This window comes from Aythya ferina, assembly GCF_964211825.1.
Source record: "Aythya ferina genome assembly, chromosome: 31".
Classification (NCBI taxonomy): domain Eukaryota; kingdom Metazoa; phylum Chordata; class Aves; order Anseriformes; family Anatidae; genus Aythya; species Aythya ferina.
In genome coordinates, this window is record NC_140328.1 from 1,199,407 (window position 1) to 1,221,930 (window position 22,524).

The following is a 22,524-nucleotide window of genomic DNA, read 5'->3' on the forward strand; positions in this document are numbered from 1 at the left end:
TCTGGGCCCTGCACTGGCAATTTAATTCTTGAACCACAGATGCAGTGTGTCCCAGTCTCCCCCTCATTCTAGTCAATTTATCACTTCTTAAATTTATGAACCTGTTTGCTTTTGTTATTCCGGACTTCTATTTCTAACACTGCTATAGATGTGTCTGTGAATGGCTGGGGAAGAATGTTTTAATTACTCGTGTGTCTGGGAGTTTCAGAACAACTGATAACAACTAGTGACTGTTGTGGGATACTATGTGGATCTTTGGTATCTGGTTAGGGAGGGCCGAGAGATAAAGAGGAAGGAGAAAGAAGCTGAAGGACGGCTGGGAGACAAGACTTGAAGAGGATGTTCTATAAACTTGGCATGGTGCCCAGTAAGTACAAAGGGGGAGAGGAAGACTACGAGCCTTCAGCATGAAAGACCCCTAGAGACCCCCAGAAGAGACCCCAGAGGAGACTGCGCATGCTCCAGTAGGAGGGACTGCACCCCGGAAGCTAATTTTAATAATCTATTTTTTTTAGAAGTAGTAATGAATATGTATTAGTCTAGGAGCATAAAAATCAGCTGCTTGATGTAACTGGTGTGCGTCCTGGTGGAGCGGAGACTCCCGGTGCACCCAGTGCTGCTTGCTTACCTCTATTCCTTTATATTCTTTCAATAAATCCTATTTTTTTATTTAATCCTAATTTGAATCCTGAGTCATTTATAACACTCCCCTCCATGAAGAAATTTGGGTCAGAACCTGGGAATGAAACAGAAAAAGATGAAGCACCAGACCCCAGCCTTGCTGCTTCCAGCCCCAGGACCCAAAGGGTTCAGGGTATCTATTTACTCATGCCTGTTACAGTTTTATGATGTGTTTGTTCCATGTTTTATGAAGTATAGGTACGCAATTCTTAGAAAACCATAAATTGTGTCCTCCAAAGTGTCAGGAGAGTTGCTGTCATCTCTACATTGATCCAAATGTCTCTCTTTCCTTTTTCTTTCCCAGAGTTCCAGTTATTTTCTCAATGCTGAATACCACAGGGTGTGGGAAGAGGAGTGCATGGGCTGCACCGAAGAAACAAGCTCAGACGCAGATAATGAAGCACATCTGTATGCAGGGGGCACAGCTTGACATACAGAAATACTGACAGTAGGAAGAAATCAGGATTTAAGGGACTTTCAGCTTGTGCAGGTAAGAAGTAAGATCAAGTAATATCTCCTCAGTCTTTCATATAGGGAGAGGCTTTGCTGATATACCAGTTTAGATTTTTTTTTTTTTGTCAGCTGTAATAATGTTCAACAATGTTAAATGCATTATTTTTCCCAATCCATGCTTATATTTTTGAAAGAAAAATACGTTATTAAGGCATGCTTAAATAAAACTGCCTTTATTTATTTATTTATTTATTTATTTATTTATTTATTTATTTTCCTCCCTTCCTCTCTCTCCTGGCTTTCTTTTGCTGTACTTGACACATCCTGAATCCACTTGGGAGACCTTGCGGGTACCTTGTGGCTGGTTGCCCTTGCTGTACTCGCACCGGTCTGCAACCAAACCCTTCTGGCAGCAGTACCAACCAGATGTCTTCTGCACCTAGCTGTGCCTCGATGCCTCCTTCCTAGAGTGGATGCTGTACTGCAGATACACAGCCTGGAAAGGAACAAGGGGAAGGAGCTACCCGTGTCAGAAAAGAACAGGGGCGCAGCAAGCACTCCCCAAAGAAGGAAAAAAAACCTCATTGGAATCTTATGTATGTTATTTGGAGCTGCTTTCTGCTGCAGCTGCTACCCACAAAGCACCAACACCTTGAGAATCCCTGTCTGCAGCCACATTTATTCAGTAGCAGTGAAGGAGAAAGCTCAGAAGAGGGAAAAAATCTTTTTCCTGTCCCACAGTTAGAAGTGATTTTGATTAATCTCCTCGTCCAACAGCTTTGGAGGAAATTAGAGCCAGGGAATCAAATGGAGAAGCAGGGGGAACCATAGCCTGGTTTGCATCAATCCATGAAGACTCCATGAAAAGATTTTAAGTGAGGGAAACTGAGGAATGGGGGAGGTTGAGGCAGAGAGAGGGAGGGAGGAGTGGAGAGAGAGATGGACCTTGGGGAACTGTTTCAGACATGCAATAAGACGACCAGGAATCATGGAAAGTGTTTTGAGAGGATATGAAAGATATGACAGGGTGTGACTGGAGGTACATGGGGTGGTGCTGGTGGAGAGTATGGGGGCTATGATCATGAAGACCTTGCAGGTGCAGAAATTTTCAATTCAGCTGCAGAGAAAAAAGTCAAAGATGATATTGAGATGGATGCATGCATTGCCATCTCTGTTAGTCTTTAATACCTCTGTTGCTACCTTTTCTCTTTTTGTACCACCTGTATAAGGTCTGGGCAATTCTGGAGGTTGTTAAAGGACATTAAGGGCAAATTAAAATTCCTGCATACAAGTCCCAAGATCTAAGTTACTGAAAGGGGCAAGACCCTTCACAGTGCTTGTGACTCTGCGGGCCCTGAGCACTGGAAGCAGCATCTCAGCTCCACTGTAGGGTTATGAAGATTGTTTTTCACCAGCAAGACTGGCAGATGGCTCATCCTCTGTGAAGATGTGATTTGTATAGTCAGTATGAATTGCCCATTCTAGCAGAGCAGCCAACAGTTTTTAGAAATTATGCTTAAATAAGCAAAATAGCTCAAAATAAATGCAAAAAGTGTGTTTTAGGACAGCTTCTTAGGATTATTCTCTGGGTAGTGTCTTCTCTAAGCTACTCAAGTGGAACAACACCTGTGTGTTTTTTTAAGGAGCAGCCAGCCCCTGTCCCTTGGAAGGGCTGACCCTGTTACTTGCCATCTGCAGTTCCTGAAGCCATTTTGTTGGGTCACGACTCTGCTAACCAAACCTGTCCTTTGGCATTTGCTTTGGGAAATTTCTGAGATGCTTCTGCCACCTTTTATCCTCATGCCAAAGTTTCGGTACAAGAGGGTTTAGGATAAACCAATAGCATGGACAATCACCATCAGGATTTACGTAAACCTTTTCAAAGAGCTCAAATACAAAATTACCTGCACTGTGTAACATAGCCTCTTAAACCAATCTCCCCAGCACAAGAACAAGGCAGGGAAATGTAAGCCTAATTGTTTGCAAGGGCTGCAAGTGATTCCAAGGACCCATGGATAATCCAGCTCTTTGAATTAAGTTTGCCAAGAGGCAGAGCAAACAAAGAGATACAGGGCTGCATGGAGCTGCTCCAGGCAGGGAATAAAAGAAATGCAGGAACTGTTTGAAAAGCCACACCAAAAACAAACAGGTTTGCAAACAAGCACAGTCAGAGGAGGTGAAGGGATCTTTGGAGGCGCTTCAAACATTCAAAATGAGATTTTCCTTCATGTCTCCCCAAGCTGCTTGGACTCTGACAACACCTCAGTGCTGCAATTCACTTTGTTGCCTTCTTGGGAGGTGGGGAATGGCTTGGTTTGGGGCAACTGATGTACACAGGGACACGATGACATGGTGACATGGACTTCCTTGTGGCTTATCCCAGTGGGGACCATTGTGCTCACCAACCTGGAGGGCTGCATTTATAAGCACCTGAGAATTAGACATGTCAATTTCTTTATGCATCCCTTTATGTTCAGAGGGGAAGGGCAGAGTATCATGTGTCAAAGCAGCAGGCATTTGATGTTCCTCATAATCCCATCTGGACATGCTGCTGCTCAGCATCACTTATCACAGGACCACCACTAGGTGCCTCCAGAGGAGACCCAGAAGCCTGCCTTACACTGAGACAAATCTCCCTTCTGCAGTCTACATCTAATTAACAAGTCATTAGGTACCCAGAGAGGGTAGTGCATTACCACTGCATCGCCTTTAGGTGAGATCTGTGAAAAAAATAAATCTCTTTTCCTTTCAGTTCCAAACCTGATATTGACATTTTGGTGCCTTATTTATTTTTAATTTCCACCCAAGTAGGGATTTGGTCTTTTTGGAGCTGGAGCAACAGGGTGATTGCACAGGCTGCTCGGAAGTGCGGCGTGTTTGACTTCTGTTCCCCTTTGGCATGAATGTTTTTTCTTTAATGAGACTTCACTCAGTTATCATAACCTTAATTAGGTTAATTTAAATTAAAGTAATAATTTCAATTAATGACTTTAATTGATTTTAAATAATTTTAATTTCCTTTGAATTCAGGTTTCATTGGATTCATTTGGGGCTTCTTTCTCGGTGCTCAAAAAGGAATTTATTATTCATACATCATAATTACATTTTAAAAGACAAGCATGCCTTAATTCTTTCTTAGCTTTTTGTCCTGGTTTTGGCTAGGGTAGAATTATTTTTTCCTCCTAGTAGCTGGTATGGTGCTGTGTTTTGGATTTAGGATGAGAATAGTCTCTATCCTAGCCAAAACCAGGATACTTTTAAATACTTCTTACTTTCTGTTAATTGTGCTTTAACAAGCATAATTTGAAATTGTTGCATATTAGTATTTTTACTTGACAATCTTGAAAATTACAGTTTTTTCCTTAAAGTTTGACTTAAAACACTTGGTTACATTTTAAAATCCTCTCTTTTTTTTTTTTTTCCCCAGTAGCATGGATGATTTTATGCTACTTTTTTAATTTTAATTTTAATTTTATGATTTTCAACATATCTAAAACTTAGTATCATATTTTTTCATTTTTGTCTCTATCTTAACTAACCAAACATTTTTTACTGTTTTACTGCCTTCTAAATATGATGAGATGTATATTTCTAAAATACAGATGATGACCTTATTTTTTAAATAACTGTCGTGGTTTAACCCGACCGGCAGCTAAACACCACGCGGCCGTTCGCTCACCCTCCCCCCTCCCTCTCTGGGACGGGGGAGAGAAATGGAAAGTGAAGCCCGTGAGTTGAGATAAAGACAGTTTAATAAGACAGAAAAAAAAAAATAACAAAATAATAATAACAATAATAATAATGATGATACAATGGTGATAATACGAAAGTAATAATAGTATGTACAAACAAGTGATGCACAATGCAATTGCTCACCACCCGCTGACCGATGCCCAGCCTAACCCCGAGCAGTCCAGCCCCCTCCCCCCGGCTAGCCACCCCTATATATTGTTTAGCATGACGTCAGATGGTATGGAATACCCCTTTGGCTAGTTTGGGTCACCTGTCCTGGGTCTGTCCCCTCCCAGCTCTTACTGCACCCCCCAGCCTGCCCGTTGGCAGGACAGAGCAAAGGCTGAGATGTCCTTGGCTTAGTATAAGCACTGCTCTGCAACAATTAAAGCATCGGGGTGTTATCAGCACTCTTCTCATTCTAAGCCAAAACACAGCATTCCACCAGCTACTAGGAAGAAAATTAATTCTGTGCTAACTGAAACCAGGACAATAACTATACATCTAAGATAGGGTGTTTACAAGCACATTAATTGCCCATTTTAAAATGATCATTTAGGCTAGTGTATTTACTTACTGGAGTCAGGCAAGTCTAGTTATTTATTAACTGCTGATTATAAAAAGACAGCTAGATTCTCTTTAGGTCTGTTCTGAAGAATGTAGATTCTCTTATGAACTGCAAGGAAAAAATAATTTTTTGCAATTTTTGGAGGGCTTTCCTTGAAGCTTTTAGTTTTATTTAACTTTTTTCTTAGTTTAGAGCAACAAAGGTGATGGGTAGTCCCAGGGATTAATTGCATTCCTTGCTTCTGCTGTTAATTGATTGCCTGTGTTCAGTTAACATTCCTCTTTGAAGTGTTTAAACATTTCTTAATTCCCATTTTTTCTCCTGTTTGCTTTGAAAACAGGACGTGATCAAAAGGGAAACTGCTGTTTTAGTTGTTTGTCTTATAAACAACTGTCCTATGCACTCAAAGCCAATATTTGCTACTACTCAGGCACTTTTCACACACACCATGTACTTAACTTATTTTTTCAGTGTACTTAATCAGAACATTGTGTTACATAAGTTTTTCAAAATACCCTTTTTTTTTTTTTTTTTTTTTTTTAATAATAATAATAAAAACTTCAAGAAATAGTTTATTTAGTCTATTGCATTCATCCCTAGTGTAGCATTTAGAAAATACCTTTAATTTCACATGTGACTATGTGGCTGCCTTATTTACTAAAAGTATTGGTTGGTGTTTTCTTGCTTCTAATTAAGGCCATTAAACATCCCTGTCCTTGGAGTGGAGCACCATATAATGCCTCACTGGAAAAGGAATTTCCCCTATTCCTCTCCGTGTAGTACAGTTGTTCAGTTAAGAAGGTTTTTCATGAAGAAGAGGAAGAGTAACCAAGAATTACCCCATGCCTTATTGCTGCAGAGGCAACTCTTCTTTTCCTGGCAGGTTATTTTTTTAATGTCACAGGTGGATTTGCTAAATTGCCTTTTATTTATTTTTTTTTCCTTTTTTCTTTTCCTGAGTAGCACTGAGCTCCATTCTCCTCCTTTTGGAGGATACAGCATTTTTTAAGATGCAATCTCAGCATAGTTTGACATAATGGAAAGGACCTTCAGCTCATGGGAATAGAATGGATTTTTCAAAGCGGCTGTGGGAAATATAAGTGGTAAGAAATGCAGGCACTGCAGTAGGACTCCTTGGGTCTTTCTGGGGGCTTTAAATAGTATATTTGGAGGAAAATGGAGAGTTACATGGGAAAATAAAGGGGCATGGGAGAAAACTGGGATTCTTGCAGGGGGTCTGGGTTCAGGGCAGAGGATGTGGGGGACCGGCTTTGATCTCTGCTGTGCTCCCAAAACACCAGTCCCCTCTACCCGCCCCCTTCCCCCCTGCAAGAAAGGGAGGGCTGCTGGACTTTGGAGCTTGTTAATCATTGCTCCAGAATGGCAGCACAAGGGTAGGAAAACTTTTCCTCTCCTTTTTATTCTCTCTCCAGCCCCTGGAAGCCTTGAGGTCCTACAGCTCCTGCAGCAGAGTAAAGCTGTGTCTTGGGTACCGGACAGGGAATTTTTGGCTTCCAGCTGCCTCCTGTCTCCCTGGCCTGCCCAAGATCCTGCTAAGATAACTGCTACACACCCATCCAAGCTGTGAGGGCAGGTAAACACCTGGGGCAACAAGGGAGAAAGAAGAAACATTGGTCCATTAGCAAGAATTTAGCCCCAGGGCTTCTTAAATGCCCTATAAGCCAGCAGTTCCCCATCTAGACAACCTGCTGTTGATGTAGGATCCTTAAGAGGAAGTATCAGAGAGTGTGTGTCACTACATAACACACCCCTACCCTGATGCTTGGCAAATGGGATGGATGGGGTCCTCTTCGGGGCCTGCTATGTGGGAAGATGTTTCCTAGCTTGGAGTCAGAACTCTGTCTCTCTCCTTCCCCGGTGTAGGGCTGCAGAGCTGCAGTGCCCCGTCCTTACCTGGGCACAATGCCAGTTCACTACGTGACGTACAAAGGCATTAAATTCCCCCCTGCCTACAACTCTGAGCACAGCTTGAGTTTTGCCCACAACGAGTTCTTGGTGCGGGATGATGATGTCTTCAACGTGACCTACCCCAAGTCTGGTATGGCAGGGGTGGCTGAGGGGGCGGGGGGGGCAGGGGTGGGGGGGAGACTGGAGGAGTGCTCTGTAGGTATCAGGGGAAGGTCTGTGGCAGAAAATAGGTTGGGATTGTGGAATCATCTCCAGGGGCTGTTTGGAGGGTGAGTCTTCTCTTGTGGTGGGGAACAGGAATGTTTTGGGTGAGATTTCCTTTTCCTTTCCTTTTCCTTTTCCTTTTCCTTTTCCTTTTCCTTTTCCTTTTCCTTTTCCTTTTCCTTTTCCTTTTCCTTTTCCTTTTCCTTTTCCTTTTCCTTTTCCTTTTCCTTTTCCTTTTCCTTTTCCTTTTCCTTTTCCTTTTCCTTTTCCTTTCCTTTCCTTTCCTTCCTTCTTGCTTCTTTTCTTCCTTCTTCCTTTTCTTCCTTCTTCCATTTTCCTTCAAGCTTCTTCTTCCCTTCCCCTACAGTGATTTCACACAGGCAAGGGAGAACCTTTTCCTAGGGAGCACAGCCTTGGTGATGAGGGTGCCGGTGAGGTCCACCCATCCCAACCCCCTGGGCAAGTCCCTGCATCTCTGCTATCCCTGGCAGGCACTGTGTGGATGACCGAGATCTTGAGCCTCATTCGCAGCCGTGGCCACCCCAGCTGGAGCCAAACCATCCTCAATTCGGACCGCATGCCTTGGTTCTCCACCCGTCTGGGCCTGGAGGCAGCCCTCAGCTACCCCTCACCTCGTCTGCTGACTTGCCACCTCCCTAGGCACATCTTCCCCAAGTCTTTCTCCCATTCCACTGCCAAGGTGGGACGGGCACCCACGCAGAGCTTGAAGGGGACTGGGAGGCTGGGAGGGCCACTGCCCATGATCGGGGAAATCTTGGGGTAAGGAGGCCTTGGGGAGTGAGAACTTTGGTGTTGGCCTAGGGTGGGAGTCCTACACACCCCCCAGATGGAAATATGCAACCCCCTGTCTCACATCTTGCATCTTTGGATATTCTGGGGAAGCTCCGATGACTCTAGGGAACTAGTGTGTTCATGGACCCCTGCCCAAGGTCTGTGTGATGGAGCACAGCGTTGATCCTTCTGTGCCAGACCCCTCAATTTACAGAGCCAGTGACAGTGCCAGCAATTTGCCTTCCCTTAGTAGGAGTGTCTCACTCCTGTATGCACTCTACCCCAGGTTATTTACACCCTACGGGATCCTCGAGATGTCGTTGTCTCCTACTACTACTTCTCCAAGATGTGCAGCAGCTATGAGGACCCCACATCCTTTGACCAGTTCCTGAGGGACTTTCTCAATGGAGAGCGTGAGTGTGGTTTGTGGCTTGCTCAGAGCATTTGTGTGTGTGGGTCTCTCATCACCTCTGACTCAGGGCTCTTTTCCTGTGGTCCACTGATGATGGCTGTGAAGCCGAGCTTCCCCCAGAAGAGGGGTGAATGGCTCAGGAAGAAAAAAAAACAACAAAAAACAAACACAAAAATACTTCTGGAGAGAGGCCCACAGGCCCACAAAGCTCTGCTGGGCTCTGAAACAGATGGAAATTCCATTTCCCTGCCTTCTTCTACAGGGTTCAGATGTCTTCAGGAAGTCGTGGTCAGCAAACCCTATAAAACCCTGGCAGGATCTGACCCATGCCCCTTCTGCCTTTTGTCTCCCATCAGTGCCCCATGGCTCCTGGTTTGAACACGTCCAAGGCTGGATGGAGATGAAGGACCAGGAAAACTTCTTCTTCATCACCTACGAAGAGCTGAAACAGGTAGAGACCTTGGCGGACCCACCAGCTCCAAATATGCTGATGTGTCACAAGCTCCTGGGTGCTAACAGGCTCCATCTGTTCCCCCAGGACCTGCAAGGCAGTGTGAGACGCATCTGCCAGTTCTTGGGACAGGATTTAGATGATGCTGCTGTCTCCTCGGTAGTTCGAAATGCCTCCTTCTCAGCCATGAGGGAGAACCCCATGTGCAGCTCTGTCCTGCTCCCTGCAGACATCATGGACCAGACTAAGGGACAGTTTCTGAGGAAGGGTGAGCAGGGTGGGTCCATGGAGGGTGAAGCAGTGGGGCTTTGGTGTCCCCAGGGGGACAGACAGACAGAGGGTGTCTGGAGGGCCACAGCACCTGCATTTGGGAGTGTAGAATGGTGTCCATGGGGAACGTATCTCATTTTGGACAGCCCCTCAGGGTGGTAACTGGACCCAGGGGTTGTGCCTGTGCCTTTGAGCAGAAAGGGGGGCTGTGCACTGGGATGTGCTCTGAGATCGAAATGTTCCTTCCACAGGCATCTGCGGGGACTGGAAGAACCATTTCACAGTGGCACAGAGTGAGACCTTTGACAGGATCTATCAGGACAGGATGCAGGGCCTGAACATGGCCTTTCCCTGGGACAGACATTAGGATCCAGACCTAACTGAAGCCAGCTGAGCACTGGATATAAACCAGCTATTGGCACCAGGGTTACCTGTCTCTTTTCTGCCACTGCCTTGGACCCAGGGATACAAACGTCTCTAAACCTCGGCGTACAAGCAGTTAATTTGCACCCCTTCTGCTTGGGGATTGAACCTCCTGAGTTGTACCTCTCTTGTCTGTTCCATCTCTTGACCTTTTTTAGCCTTGAGATAAGCTCTGGGCACCCTCTGGGGTAGGACACATCTCCCTGCCCTCCAACTTGTTACTCTCCTGCTGCTAGAGGAGGGTAGCACACCCCTGAAAGTACACAGGTGAAACATGTCCTATCCATGGAGCACAGATCAGGTCAGCTTTTTCAGTAGCTTCAGCCAGCTAAGATGTTTCCCTGGGACTTCTCACTGAATGCACTGTGGTCTCTTACTTCAAGGTTCAGTTACTCAGACTCCTTTTCCAGCAGGAGAAGAGCTCAAAGAAAATAGAACAAATAGAGCTGTTTTAGCAAAAAAGTTCAGTTCATGGTTACCCTTTCTCCCCCTAACTCACTCCTAAATGCAGGGCCCTCATTAACAGGTAGGAACTAATATATGCTCAGGGCAAGTGCTAGGTGCTTTTATAGCCTCTGGAGGGAGAATGCAAAGCGAGTACACTTCACTTGTATGCATCTCCTCAGACACACGGAGAGCATCCTTCACGTTTTTATACCCTTACATCTCACCTCAGATCAACCAGCTGCAGTTATAAATCCTACCTTGCAGTGGGGCACAGATATCAGGTCTCAAATTAGATATCTTTTTACACTTGATTCAGTTCTCACCTGTTCACTCTGTCGTAAAAACATGCACACTAATCCTGCCCAACCCTCTCTGCTAGACTGACCCACTTGTTTTCCCCAGGGAAAACCAGAGCACAGCTTTGCTCACACCAGAGCCTGTCCCAGATGAGCTTAGCAGAGCTGTAGCAAACTGCTTTTGCCTCTCAAAGCTCTAGCACTATTCTGGCCAGCTCTGACTCCCTCTGCACACACTTCCCTGTCACTCCCCGGTACACCCAACACATCTGATCTTCTTCCTATATAAAATAACTCTGGCAGCCGTGAAAAAGATCCCTTTATTTCAAACATTTTGATCTGAAAAACACAGCACATCTATCCTTACACCTAAAAAAGGCAAAGAGCATCTCCTGGTAAAGCACTGTGAAAAACATCCAATGCAGTAGGTCTGATGACAAAAGGACAAATGGCTGAGTTCTCACTGTAAGAACGTCAATGATACAGTAGCTTTATCCTGGCATGTCTGAGAAAGTGGTGATATTATTGAAAGATAGCATGAGCACTGATGATCAAGATGATCAAGTCAAACTGCCAAGGCACTTCAGGGTAAACTAAATGTTAAACAGCATTATCCAAACACCTCTTGCCATGGTTTTGGCTGTCATAGAGATAATTTATTTACACAGAGACTTGTATGATACTGGGTTTTGGATTTTTGATGAAGATAGTGATGATGACACACCAGTGTTTTAGTTGTCGCAGAGCAGTGCTTGCACAGAGTCAAGGACATTTCAGCTTCTCATGCTGTCCTGAAAGTAAGGAGGCTGGGGGTGCACAAGGAGCTGGGAGAGGACAGAACCAGAACAGCTGACCCCAAATGGCCAAAGGGGTATCCTATACCATGTTCAGCAGTAAAAGCTAGCGTAAAGAAGGAGGAGAAGGCGACACTTGGAGGGATGGTGTTTGTCTTCCCAAGTAAGTTACACACGATGAGCCCTGCTTTATGTGATGTGTCTGAACACCTGCCCACTGATGGGTAGGAGTAAATTAATTCATTCTTCTGCGTTGCTTGCATACAAAGCTTTTTCTTTATCTAGTCAACTGTCCTTTTCTCAACCTGTGAGTTCTTGCACTTTTACCTGTCCTGGTAAAAGACTCTTCTGGTAGAGAGTGAGCAAGCAGTTTTTTGGTGCTGAGCTGCCTACTGGATTAAAACACATCACTTTTGAACACTGACAGTCATGAGGCGTCAACCACCCCTCTAGAAAGCTTATTCCAGTACTGACCACCCTCACAGCAAAGAATTTTTTCCTAATATCTAGTCTGAACCTCCCCTGCTGCAGCTTTGTGCCATTCCCATGAATCCTATCATCAGCTTCTAGGGAGAAGAGGCTGACACTTCACTCCGTGTGTCCCTTCCTCAGGAAGCTGCAGAGAGCAATGAGGTTGTCTCTTGGCCTTCTTGTCTTCAAACTAGACAACCCAAGTGTCCACAGCCTCTCCTGTGGGAGAATCACCTCTTTTTGCCAGCTGGCTATGCTGCGTTTAACGCATATCAAATATATATATATATATATATATATATATATTTTTTTTTTTTTGACAAAAAAAAAAAAATATATATATATATATATTGGTTGGCCTTGTCATAGAAGGAGATTGATCTACTAAAGCAGGATTTTCCCTTGATGACTCATGTTGACTCTGCCTGATAACAGCTTTGTTCCTTAATGTCATTCAATAACTCCCAGGACAGTCTTCTGCACAACTTTTCCAGGATGGAGGTCAAACTAACATGTCTGTAGTTTCCTGGGTCTTCTCTCATGCCCTTTTTATGGCTCGGTGTAACATTGCCTAGCTTCCAGTCAGCAGGGACCTCTACGCACTCCCAAGATCTTTGGTAAGTTGTAGAGAGGGGTACAGCTGCTTCCTTCACCTGAAGAGCAGCACAGAGGAATTCCAGCCTCTCTAGCCAGTAAGGAAGGGGTCTGAAAAAATGTCTCTATACTAACTAAATTAGAATAAACCAGAGGAGTTAGAGATGTAGGGCTAGGCTGGGGGTGCAGCAGGAACTGGGAGAGGACAGAACCAGGACAGCTGACCCAAACTGGCCAAAGGGGTATTCCATACCATATGGCATCATGCTGAACAATTAATATGGGGGGCTGGCCAGGGTTGTGGGGGCTGCTCTGGGACAGAGGCTGATAGGAGTGATAGGGATACAGTGTTCAGGAAAAAATCATCCAGAAGAACAAAATCACACCAAATTACTAAGGAGAGAATATGACAGAATGGCTTATTGGGTCATAATTAAAAAGCCAACAGTCCAAAATGAAATACATAGATCAAAGGTTATATCAGGTAATAAGAATACATTGCGTAATCACATCTGCAACAAGGGAAAGAGTAAGGAAAGAGTTTACCAGCAATGCAGAGAAGAAGAGAAGCTAGTGAAAGTGTATACAAGTGTTTAATTTTTTCGCACTTTCTTCCATTCTTACTAAAATATTTACTATTTTGACAGGGCTAAAATAATTACAAGTAACAATAAAGGTGGAAATCAAGTTGAAATACTGGGTGTACACCCAGGAAAGACAGATATTTTAATCTTAATTTGAAATCCCAATCCTTTCAAAAATAACCCTTTAATATTTTTGTGAAATGGCAATGATCGTCATCAACAATACTTGTGAGATGGGGGAGATTCCAGGTAACTGGCTGGTTTGACCTGGTGTGTATGCTTAGGAATGAATGAATGAATAAATGGATGAATGAGAGAAAAAATATGATCATGATAGGAAAGAAGAAAGGGTGGAAAGAAGGAAGGGAGGCTGGGAAGAAAGGAAGGAAGCAACCCCAGTGTATTTTAGAAGATTTAGTCTAAGTTCAGTTCCTGGAAAAATACGGAGCAGAGAGCCAATACTTCTATTTGTAGTCACCTAGTAGATAACATTCTAGGAGTTATCAGTGAACACAGGTTTGTTGAGTTTAGCTATCAAGTGAGCAATCAACTGTACAAATACAAATCGGGAATTACTGGCCAACACAGACAGACAGAACCTAAGGATCAGTATCAAAGCACAACAGGCTGCAGATCAGTAACATATGGGTGTTGTGAAAAACAAAACAAAACAAAACAAAACAAAAAAACACACAAACCTCATCTGAGACTTCTATAACAAGGGTTCTCATTTACGAGTAATGTGTGTGACACTTTTATCTTCCCATGGGCTCTGGGGTCTCTGCCACACATCAGTGTCTGGGTGTAGGCATCAGTCTTTGATAAAGGTGTTGGCCAGATGCTGGCCTGCTTGAGATAGACCATGAGTGAGGCAGCAACTGCTATCAGAACATAGAAAACAGGGCAAAGATGGAGAGGGTAAAAAGTCTGCTTGATGGACAAACCCCGAAACTAAGCAGATGGATGCGAACAGTCTTCAGACAATAGGATATGAAACTCAGCTACTCTGAGTTGGATGCAATGCTCTCTTTCACCACACACAGCTTTGATATTAAATGTATTAATAAAATCTGAATAAAATTTGTACTGATGCATGTCTGCAACTGAGAGTCGTGACCCAGGTAGCTTGAGATTTATACTAATTCAGGCCTGCTTTTCTGGTCTATTACCTCCACTTTTCATCCTCTAGACATGCTGTTGCAATGAAAGGATTTGCTAGCTCTACGTTCATTTGCATTCCCTGTGAGTTGTCACCCGTTCCTACACTCCATTTCTGCCAGAGATTTTCTCTCCTTGTCTGTCATTTCCAGAGGCTATCTCAGCTTCACTCTCTTCCTTGGCTTGGGGAAGACAGAGGGGTGTTGCAAATAGTCCCTGGGTTGCACAGTCTAAGCAGAGGAGTATATCAAAGATGCACAAAATCTGCAGCTTTTTCACCAAGCTTTTTCACTGGGGTTAAAGACATCTCTATGTATTTTCAGCAGTAATATTTTCTGTGTGTTCAGCTGAGCTATTCTGTACCCATCTCTGGGGTTCCTAGGGATGATGCTGAGCAATGGTCATACTGGTCAACCACACATGTTGCTCATCTAAATGCAAGGAGTATTTTCTGAGCCCCTCTTGTACAGCAGTGGAGGGTGCAGTGTGATTCTCCTATCTATCACTCTCCTTTTGGCATATCCACCTCCTCAGACAGCCTGATGGCATTTCCCTGCTTAGACATCTTCAATACTGGTGTCTGAGTCCAAAAAATGAATGCAATCACCTCCTAGGAGTGCTTGATGAGCTCTGCTGAGCATGAAAGTTATCTGAGTGCAAGAAGTTGGTATGAAGTAGATCCCACACATGATAGCAGCAGCATCATATCCCTGTAGCATCATTTCTATGCTTGGGCATGTGACTGTCTGGGTGATCCAACTTCACAGGGGATCTGGGAGCTTGGCTTTCATTGCCAGCAACAGAGCATCCTGCTGCTTCTGTATCTGACATTGTCAAGACTAGGAGAAGTAATCACACTGACAGAAAAATTAACTAAACTGTGAACACAGACAAATATTAAAACAATATTGCACAAAGTTTTCTTTGGAACAAACATAGGAGAAAAAGGGAAAAAAAAAATCTCATCTTAGGATAAAGCCACTGCTTTCAGCACTGGGAAAAGGTTTTTTTTTTTTGTTTTTTTTTTTTTTTTTTTTTTTTAACAGACTCCCTTGCTGAACTAGTGCCAAGGGATAAATCTAGTTTTCCCATATATATTAGTACCCTATTCCTGCCTGAAGCCAGTCCTGGAAGATGAGTTGCAAAACACCAGGTGCCCCTATCCTTGCCATCAGTGGTCCAGAAAGATCTGAACTGAGAGGACATTTTTGCTCAGCAAATTCCCGAAACAGCCCAGTTTCACAATCCTATGGCTTACGGCTTACGTGACACTTATGGCACAAGGGTCACTTCCCAGCAGAGCCCCTTGGCTTCTTGCACTTTGCTGAACACCTGCCATGGGGCACAGGGGGAGGTTTTGGGATGGAGGGGAGGAGCCAGCTCCATGGGGACTTCTCAAATACCCTGTCCCTTGGGTGCATGTCCTGCCTCTTCCCTGCCCTCCTCTCCCGTGGAGACACAGAGCACACGTTTCTCCCTGCTACCAACATGAGGTTCATCCTCCTGGCATGCCTCTGGGGTAAGTGAGGTGGGATTCTTTTCTCTCCACTTTTGGCTTGTCATAACTTTACCAACAGTCCTTCCCTTCCATCATTGCTTCTTCCATAGTCCATAGCACAAAACAGATGTGACATTGCAGGGAAGTGAAATGTAATTGGTGGTGTCTACTTTGCAGTGAGCTGAATCCCTCTCTAGACTACCAGGGCTGCAATTGGTGACTTGGATCCCCTCTGGCATCTCAGACAGCCACAGGTGGACAGCTGGATGATGACCCATCTAACACCAATGCCTAGACACTTAAGTGTCTCGTTCAGGAACTGAATCCCAACCCTTATGAGATAAGACAGCACTGCACAAAATGGGTGCCCTTGTTTCTGCCCTGTGGTTCCACAGGCTTTGCGGGTTTCCATGTGTCAGGGATGGGACCAGACCTAGTAGCAATGGGCAGGGGATGATCTGTGGTTGCAGTATGTGGATAGGCACTGAAGATGATAAGCTATCTGAATGTAACTGGAATTTAGAGAGAGAAGGAAGTAATTATGAATTTTAAAAGTAGCTAAAAAAAGTGAGTAGTAAAAACACTTACCTGGGCAATAGTGCTAATGCCACTTCTGGTGTCAGCTATTCTGCCCTTGCCTGAAGTTGTTGGTCAGTGCTTGGGACCTTGCCAGGCTGTTACATGTAGGAGCATAAACTGTTGTTTGTGTTGAGCTCTTTTTTGCTTCTGACCTTCTACAGTGAGTACAAAGTCTTCTTTTCCTGAGTTTCCAGGACAAACAGATTCTGGCAAGCTTTCCCTTCCCAACTTTGCCTCAGCCTCTAATTAATCCCTAGAAGAAGCCTCTGGGCAGCAATACCACTCTTCACAGATTTCTACCTTGAAGACGCTTTTTTTGCACAGCCCCATTCTTTGGCCGATAACTGTCCCAATTGCATATCATTCTTACCATTAATGTCTACAGGCCTGGCAGTAGCCCTGGAGTTAGTTTTGTCCAGTGTCTACCTGAAGTTCAGAAGCAGCAATGCCTCTTTAATGGGTCTAGTCCTTACAAAAAAAGGAAGCAATGCTGTGGCACTTGCAGCTTATCAGATTTTCAGCAGTTTCATCCAGATGTGCACCTCTTGCCTAGCTTTTGCTGAGATCTGTGTGCCTATCCAGAGCCTCTAGGGAGAGACAAACACATCCAGATGCAGTTCGACCTCCTCTGGCTCCAGTCTTAGGATGAGCTGTCTGTGCTTCAGCCACAACTCAGATCTTTCTGCTGACTATTACAGGAGCCTAGGTAATTTAATCAGTCTGCACAAAGAATTTCAGATCACCAAGTATGGACAAGATGAGTCTCAGCTGATCTCTTATTATATTTTCACATTATCTGCCCAAATAATTTTTTCCCAGTACACACACACACACACACATATATATTTCTCTCCACATTTTCTCTCCTTATCTGAACTCTTTAACACAAATGCTCTAAAATGAGCAAAACCCATTGACAGCAGGATTTGAGAGGCTGAGAACAATGATGGGCTTTAGCAGAGCTCACAGGGTCTTTCCTCCTGTCTGGTGTTTTGCTGCCCTGAATCTCTGCACTTTGCAGAGCTGATTCAGACTAACTTCCTGTATTTCTTCTATTTCAGCTTCCCTCACAGGAGTCCTGCTGGCAGGTCAGTATTTGTAGCAGAGTGGATCATGGGTCATAAATATTGGAGTCTGTTCTCAGTTACATGAATGCCTGGTGTCCCCTTGACCTATATAAGCCAATATGAAGGTGTTCCATATTTTAGACCCCTGTACTTTCCAGTCACTGAATTATTCCCACTGGAGTTCCCCAGATCCATGCAAAGGGGTGATGGTGTCTAGAGATACTCAGTTCTTGATATAGGGGTGGCAGGTATTGTGATTAGGGGACTGGTAACTGGGGCTGAGACAGATTTTGAGACAGATTTTGAGACAGATTTTGAGACAGATTTTGTGGCCTTGTGAGTTTAATAACTGGAGGAGGACTGAGTCACAGAGACAATCCTTTCCAGTCCTGAGAGCTTTTCCGGGGAAAGGGCGAAAACTTCTCAATTCTCTCTTCCCTTCTGCTATCCCAGTGCCTTGTAGCAGTGTCTGTTGGGAGACATTGGCCTTAACCACGGGCAAACTCAGACAGAAAAAGAATGTTGGGGTAGTTTTGGGGTGGCTACACTTCTCCAATTATGGTTGAAAATGAACCCTGCAATTTGTTTCTCAAAATGGACTTTTGGTCACAAAGGCACCTGCAGCATTTGGCCATTCCCAACTCAAAACCAGGTTCCCAGACACCAAAGATCTCGGATACTAGGATACACCAGGCTTTTGTTCCCCCTGGTCTGGCAATAAGGACAGCCTTCTGGGGAGGAACAGCCCTCTTTCTCATTCCCTATCTTCACCCTGGGGTGTTTGTTCTTCTCTGAAGATGCAGACACAACCAAACTTGAGATCCGTCTGGTGGATGGCCCAAACAGCTGCTCTGGGAGAGTCGAGGTGCTTCACAAGGATACCTGGGGGACTGTGTGTGATGATGGCTGGGATTTACGAGAGGCCAGGGTGGTGTGCAGGCATCTGGGCTGTGGAACGGCACTGTCAGCCCCCCACGAGTCAAAATACGGAGAAGGGAAGGGCCAGATCTGGCTGAGTGACATGAACTGCAAAGGCACAGAAGGGTCCCTCACTGAATGCAAAGCAAAACCGTGGGGAGAGAACACCTGCAACCATGTGGAAGATGCCAGCGTGGAGTGCTCAGGTAAATTCCAGATGTCTTCAATTTTATGCCACATTGTCCCTTCTGTAAGCTATGGCACAATTTCTGACTCGTCCAACTAGGAGGTTAGGGATGCAGAGTGACTTTGTTGAGCTCCATCTCCCTATCCACTTTGACCCAGAGAAGCTGCATCGTAAGTCCAACAGAGCTGGGATTAAACACAGACAGTCTGATCCCTCTCCTAACACCTTCTATGCATTTTTTTTCCTTTTCTTTTTTTTTTTTTTTCTTTTCTTTCGTCAACCTTTCTTCTTAAGCCAGAAGGTAGGAAGGGAGCTGTTGATAGGTATAGGTGTTAGGGGTGAGTAGAGAATTTTGGTGTATCATGGGAGATTCTGTTTTCTCCAGGTGATCAAGGGCACAGATACTTCTCTAAAACTTCTCTCTGTTTTTTTTTTTTTTTTTTCTTTGTTGATTTTTAGGAACTGACATACCTGAGCCAGGGCCTGTCCGTCTGGTGGGAGGCCCAGACCGATGTGCTGGGAGAGTTGAGGTGCTTCATGAAGAGCAGTGGGGCAGCGTGTGCCATGATGACTGGGACATAAAAGATGCCCAAGTTGTGTGCAAACAGCTGGGTTGTGGGGATGCAGTGCTGGCCCCCATTGGAGCCAAATTTGGACGAGGCTTTGACACCATTTGGCTGGATGATGTGAACTGCACGGGGGTAGAAGCTGATCTCTCTGAATGTCAGGCGAGGCCATGGGGAGATCACAACTGTTACCACGGGGAAGATGCCAGTGCAATCTGTTCAGGTAATCCTTGCATCCTCCAACTTTTTCCAGCTATGTGTTGGGGTGCACTTACAAGTGTGGATACAATCATGAACAGGAACTAGGACTTAACACAAAGCACTCACCTACTGTATTGGTGTTGCTGGTGGTTTGGGGTCCTTACACCCTAAAAGAGGGCTCCAGTCTGGAAGGTTTTCTCCTGTCTGCTCACTGGGGTGTTCTGTGGTCATTTTTCTCCAGTTCAGGCTTGAGGTTAAGACCATGCACAAGAGCATGGACCATGTCCATGAGTGTGGGAGGGAGAGGTTATGCAGGGGGGGGGGCTACCAAGGTATGAGTGCACAGCCTTCTGCCTTCCTGAGCATGCCCTCTCTGGATGTCTCTGCAGAATCAGGGATTACCATCTCCACCTCAGTCCGCCTGGTGGATGGCCCAAACCGCTGCACTGGGAGAGTCGAGGTTCTTCACAATGATGTCTGGGGGACTGTGTGTGATGACGGCTGGGATTTAAGGGAAGCAAAGGTTGTGTGCAAGCAGCTGGGCTGTGGAACAGCACTATCAGCCCTCCCAGAGTCAAAATACGGAGAAGGGAAGGGCCAGATATGGCTGACTGATGTGAACTGCACAGGAACAGAAGGGTCTATCACTGAATGTGAAACCAAGCCATGGGGAGAGAATACCTGCAACCACGTGGAAGATGCCAGTGTGGTGTGCTCAGGTAACCACCTCTGAGCCCTCCCCTGCATGTGCTGGGCAGTAGGATGACAGATCCCACTGTATATAAACTTGAATCAGATATCATCCCAAGCCCCTGTGAAAGGGGCAGTGCACCTCTGTGTATGTTTTCTAGTGGAAACAGGGGGACACAGCTGAGGAACTCATCCCATCACTGGGTGCCAGCCCTGTGATGCAGAGCAGGGGTGACCAGTGGTGACACACTGATGTAGCTGTGCCAGTGTTGCATTAAATTCTCTCCTACACTGTGGTCCCTTGTCTCACCTCTGTCCTGCAGGGTGGTTATGATCAACAGACTCCTCAAACCAGATACCCAGTAGAGCCTGAAGCTGTCCATGAAGACCAGAAAAACTTCCTCCTGCCCTTTTCCTACAGCCTCTTATTTCTTTTGTTGGTGTTTTTTTTTTTTTTTTTTTTTTTTTTTTTTTTTTTGCTTTTATTTGTTTGTTTGTTTTCTGTCCTTCCTCCCACCCCAGAAAGCTCAGGTGTCATTAGAAGAACGCTGATGGCATATCTTCATTGTGCTCAGGGGCACCTGAGCCCGTGTTGAGCAGGCATACTTTCCACAGGGAATGGGGCACATAGGATGCTCCCTTAACATTTTTTTTTTTGGCATTTGTGCAGAGGTAGACGTTCCTGAGACTGGACCAGTCCGGCTTGTGGATGGCCCAAACAAGTGTGCTGGAAGAGTTGAGGTACTCCATGAGAATCGGTGGGGCAGCGTGTGTGATGACCACTGGGACATGGAGGATGCCAAAGTGGTGTGCAAGCAGGTGGGCTGTGGGTCACCACTGTCAGCCCTGGGAGGTGCCCGCTACGGCCGAGGGCCGGACGTCATCTGGCTGGATGATGTGAACTGCACGGGGACAGAAGAAAGCATCTTTGACTGTCAGGCCAGGCCATGGGGTCAACACGACTGCTATCATGGAGAGGATGCTGATGTTGTCTGTGCATGTAAGCCACCCATTACTGTGACACGTGAACTGATGAGGGGACAGGGTCAAGCAGTTCTGGCAAAGCCAGCAGGCTGGACTGGATGGGACATAATGGAAATCACAAGGCAGGAAGGCTCTTGCTCTCGGGAAGATGCTGTTGGAGGCAGGGAAATGAGTGAAGCAGGGTGCCCTAAGGAATACGGAACATCTGATTAGGGTGGATGTGGTGGGTTAGATGTGATTAGCAGGGCACAGACAAACACACCAGTGACAGTCTGACTATGGGATGGGTTCTGATGGAGAGATGCTTACAAGGGAGTTTTGTATAGGGCAAGGTTCCTAATGGGCAGCAAAAGGGAAGGTAGAACAGTTTTTGGAATAGGAGGTAATGACAAACATCTGTGGAGGGCAGGAGGAGGACAGCTGGAACCATGTCTAGGGAGAGACACCTCTCTATCATCTGTACTCAAGAAATATCTAAGTTTAACTCTCTGAAACCTCTGTGAGTTTAACTCCTCACTTCTCATGCTCTGTTTCCTGGAAGAGAAGGCTGGACAGGCCCTGCATAGGTGAAGGAAGGAATCCTTGGGGGTTTTTGGTTGGTTTTGTTATGGAGGAAAAGGGCTGTAGGGTGTTGGCAGGACTTGTTCTGCCAGGACTACATGCTGCAGTCCTCTGGAGCAAGCAGTGAATTTTGCATCAGGGTGAGAGCTTGGTCTTTGTGCAGCCATAACCTAACTTCCAGAGGGGCCAGTCCAAGGCTCTGGTGTCCACAGTATTCTTCGCTAATAGACCCAAATATATCAGTATAACCTAACAGGAAGACCTTCTTCTAGAGCAGAATCCATGTCACTTCTGGGTGCCAATTCTGGTGCAGAATTCCTGACAGCAGATTTCATTTTTCCCTTTCTCTGCAGTTAACAAGAATCTGGAGGAGCCGGAAACATCGTGAATGCCGTGCTGACCCCACCAGACCATGCTCACCTTGCCACAGGAGAAGGGCCAGTAAGATTCAGCTGAGAAAGAGAATATTTGGGATGCTAAAGAACCACCAGCGTGCCTTAACAGAATTCAAGTTTTGGCAAAACCATTCTCTCATCCGTTGAGTGATCTACAAGTTTGTTTATAAATACATTGATAGAAAACACATCTCAAAATGTTTTCCCACTGAAAATTGGGATCAAAAAGTATCAATAAATTTCCTCTTAAACTGATATTCTGTCTGTCTCATAAATTGCTTATGGACCTCTGCTGCCTGAGCATATATCTGTCAAGGAGCTGTTTATCCTACATGATGAATATTTATACCAAGTTTATGAAAGTATTTGTAAGATATCTGCTGAGAAGCATGTGTTTTCACTGGTATTCTGACTGGTAAGAAAGACAACCATAAAAGCCTTGGAAAGGGTATTGGACATTGAACAGCATAAGTTTAGTTTTGTAGGTTTGTCTGCCCCTTCTAAGAGGGGCCCAAGGAAACTGACCCCATAGAGGAGGACACACCCTTTTTCCTCTCTCACTCTTCCTAAAAGCCAAAACTGGCACTTTCTGGGGATGTCCAATCAAGGCTTAGGCTCT

At 45.1% G+C, this 22,524-nt stretch overlaps 2 protein-coding genes across 3 annotated transcripts; both read left to right on the top strand.

Moving 5' to 3' along the window:
* The first annotated feature begins 905 nt into the window (after window positions 1–905).
* Window positions 906–10,037, top strand: LOC311425462 (sulfotransferase 2B1-like). Of its 2 annotated transcripts, XM_084501332.1 has the most exons (9): window positions 906–1,171; window positions 6,398–6,537; window positions 6,868–7,028; window positions 7,319–7,493; window positions 8,059–8,267; window positions 8,646–8,772; window positions 9,128–9,222; window positions 9,310–9,490; window positions 9,744–10,037. In XM_084501332.1, the coding sequence occupies exons 4-9, from the start codon at window positions 7,358–7,360 to the stop codon at window positions 9,857–9,859; spliced, it is 864 nt and encodes a 287-aa protein (XP_084357458.1). In that variant the 5' UTR covers window positions 906–1,171; window positions 6,398–6,537; window positions 6,868–7,028; window positions 7,319–7,357; the 3' UTR covers window positions 9,860–10,037. The 2 variants fall into 2 exon arrangements, with proteins under 2 accessions (XP_084357458.1, XP_084357457.1); XM_084501331.1 differs by lacking the exon at window positions 6,398–6,537.
* Window positions 10,038–15,646: 5,609 nt separating this feature from the next.
* Window positions 15,647–22,160, top strand: LOC311425461 (soluble scavenger receptor cysteine-rich domain-containing protein SSC5D-like). The gene is made up of 7 exons (XM_084501330.1): window positions 15,647–15,778; window positions 17,398–17,424; window positions 18,201–18,527; window positions 18,968–19,297; window positions 19,665–19,994; window positions 20,636–20,965; window positions 21,864–22,160. Exons 1-7 carry the CDS (start codon window positions 15,679–15,681, stop codon window positions 21,896–21,898), a joined length of 1,479 nt encoding a protein of 492 aa, XP_084357456.1. The 5' UTR covers window positions 15,647–15,678; the 3' UTR covers window positions 21,899–22,160.
* The last annotated feature ends 364 nt before the right edge of the window (window positions 22,161–22,524 follow it).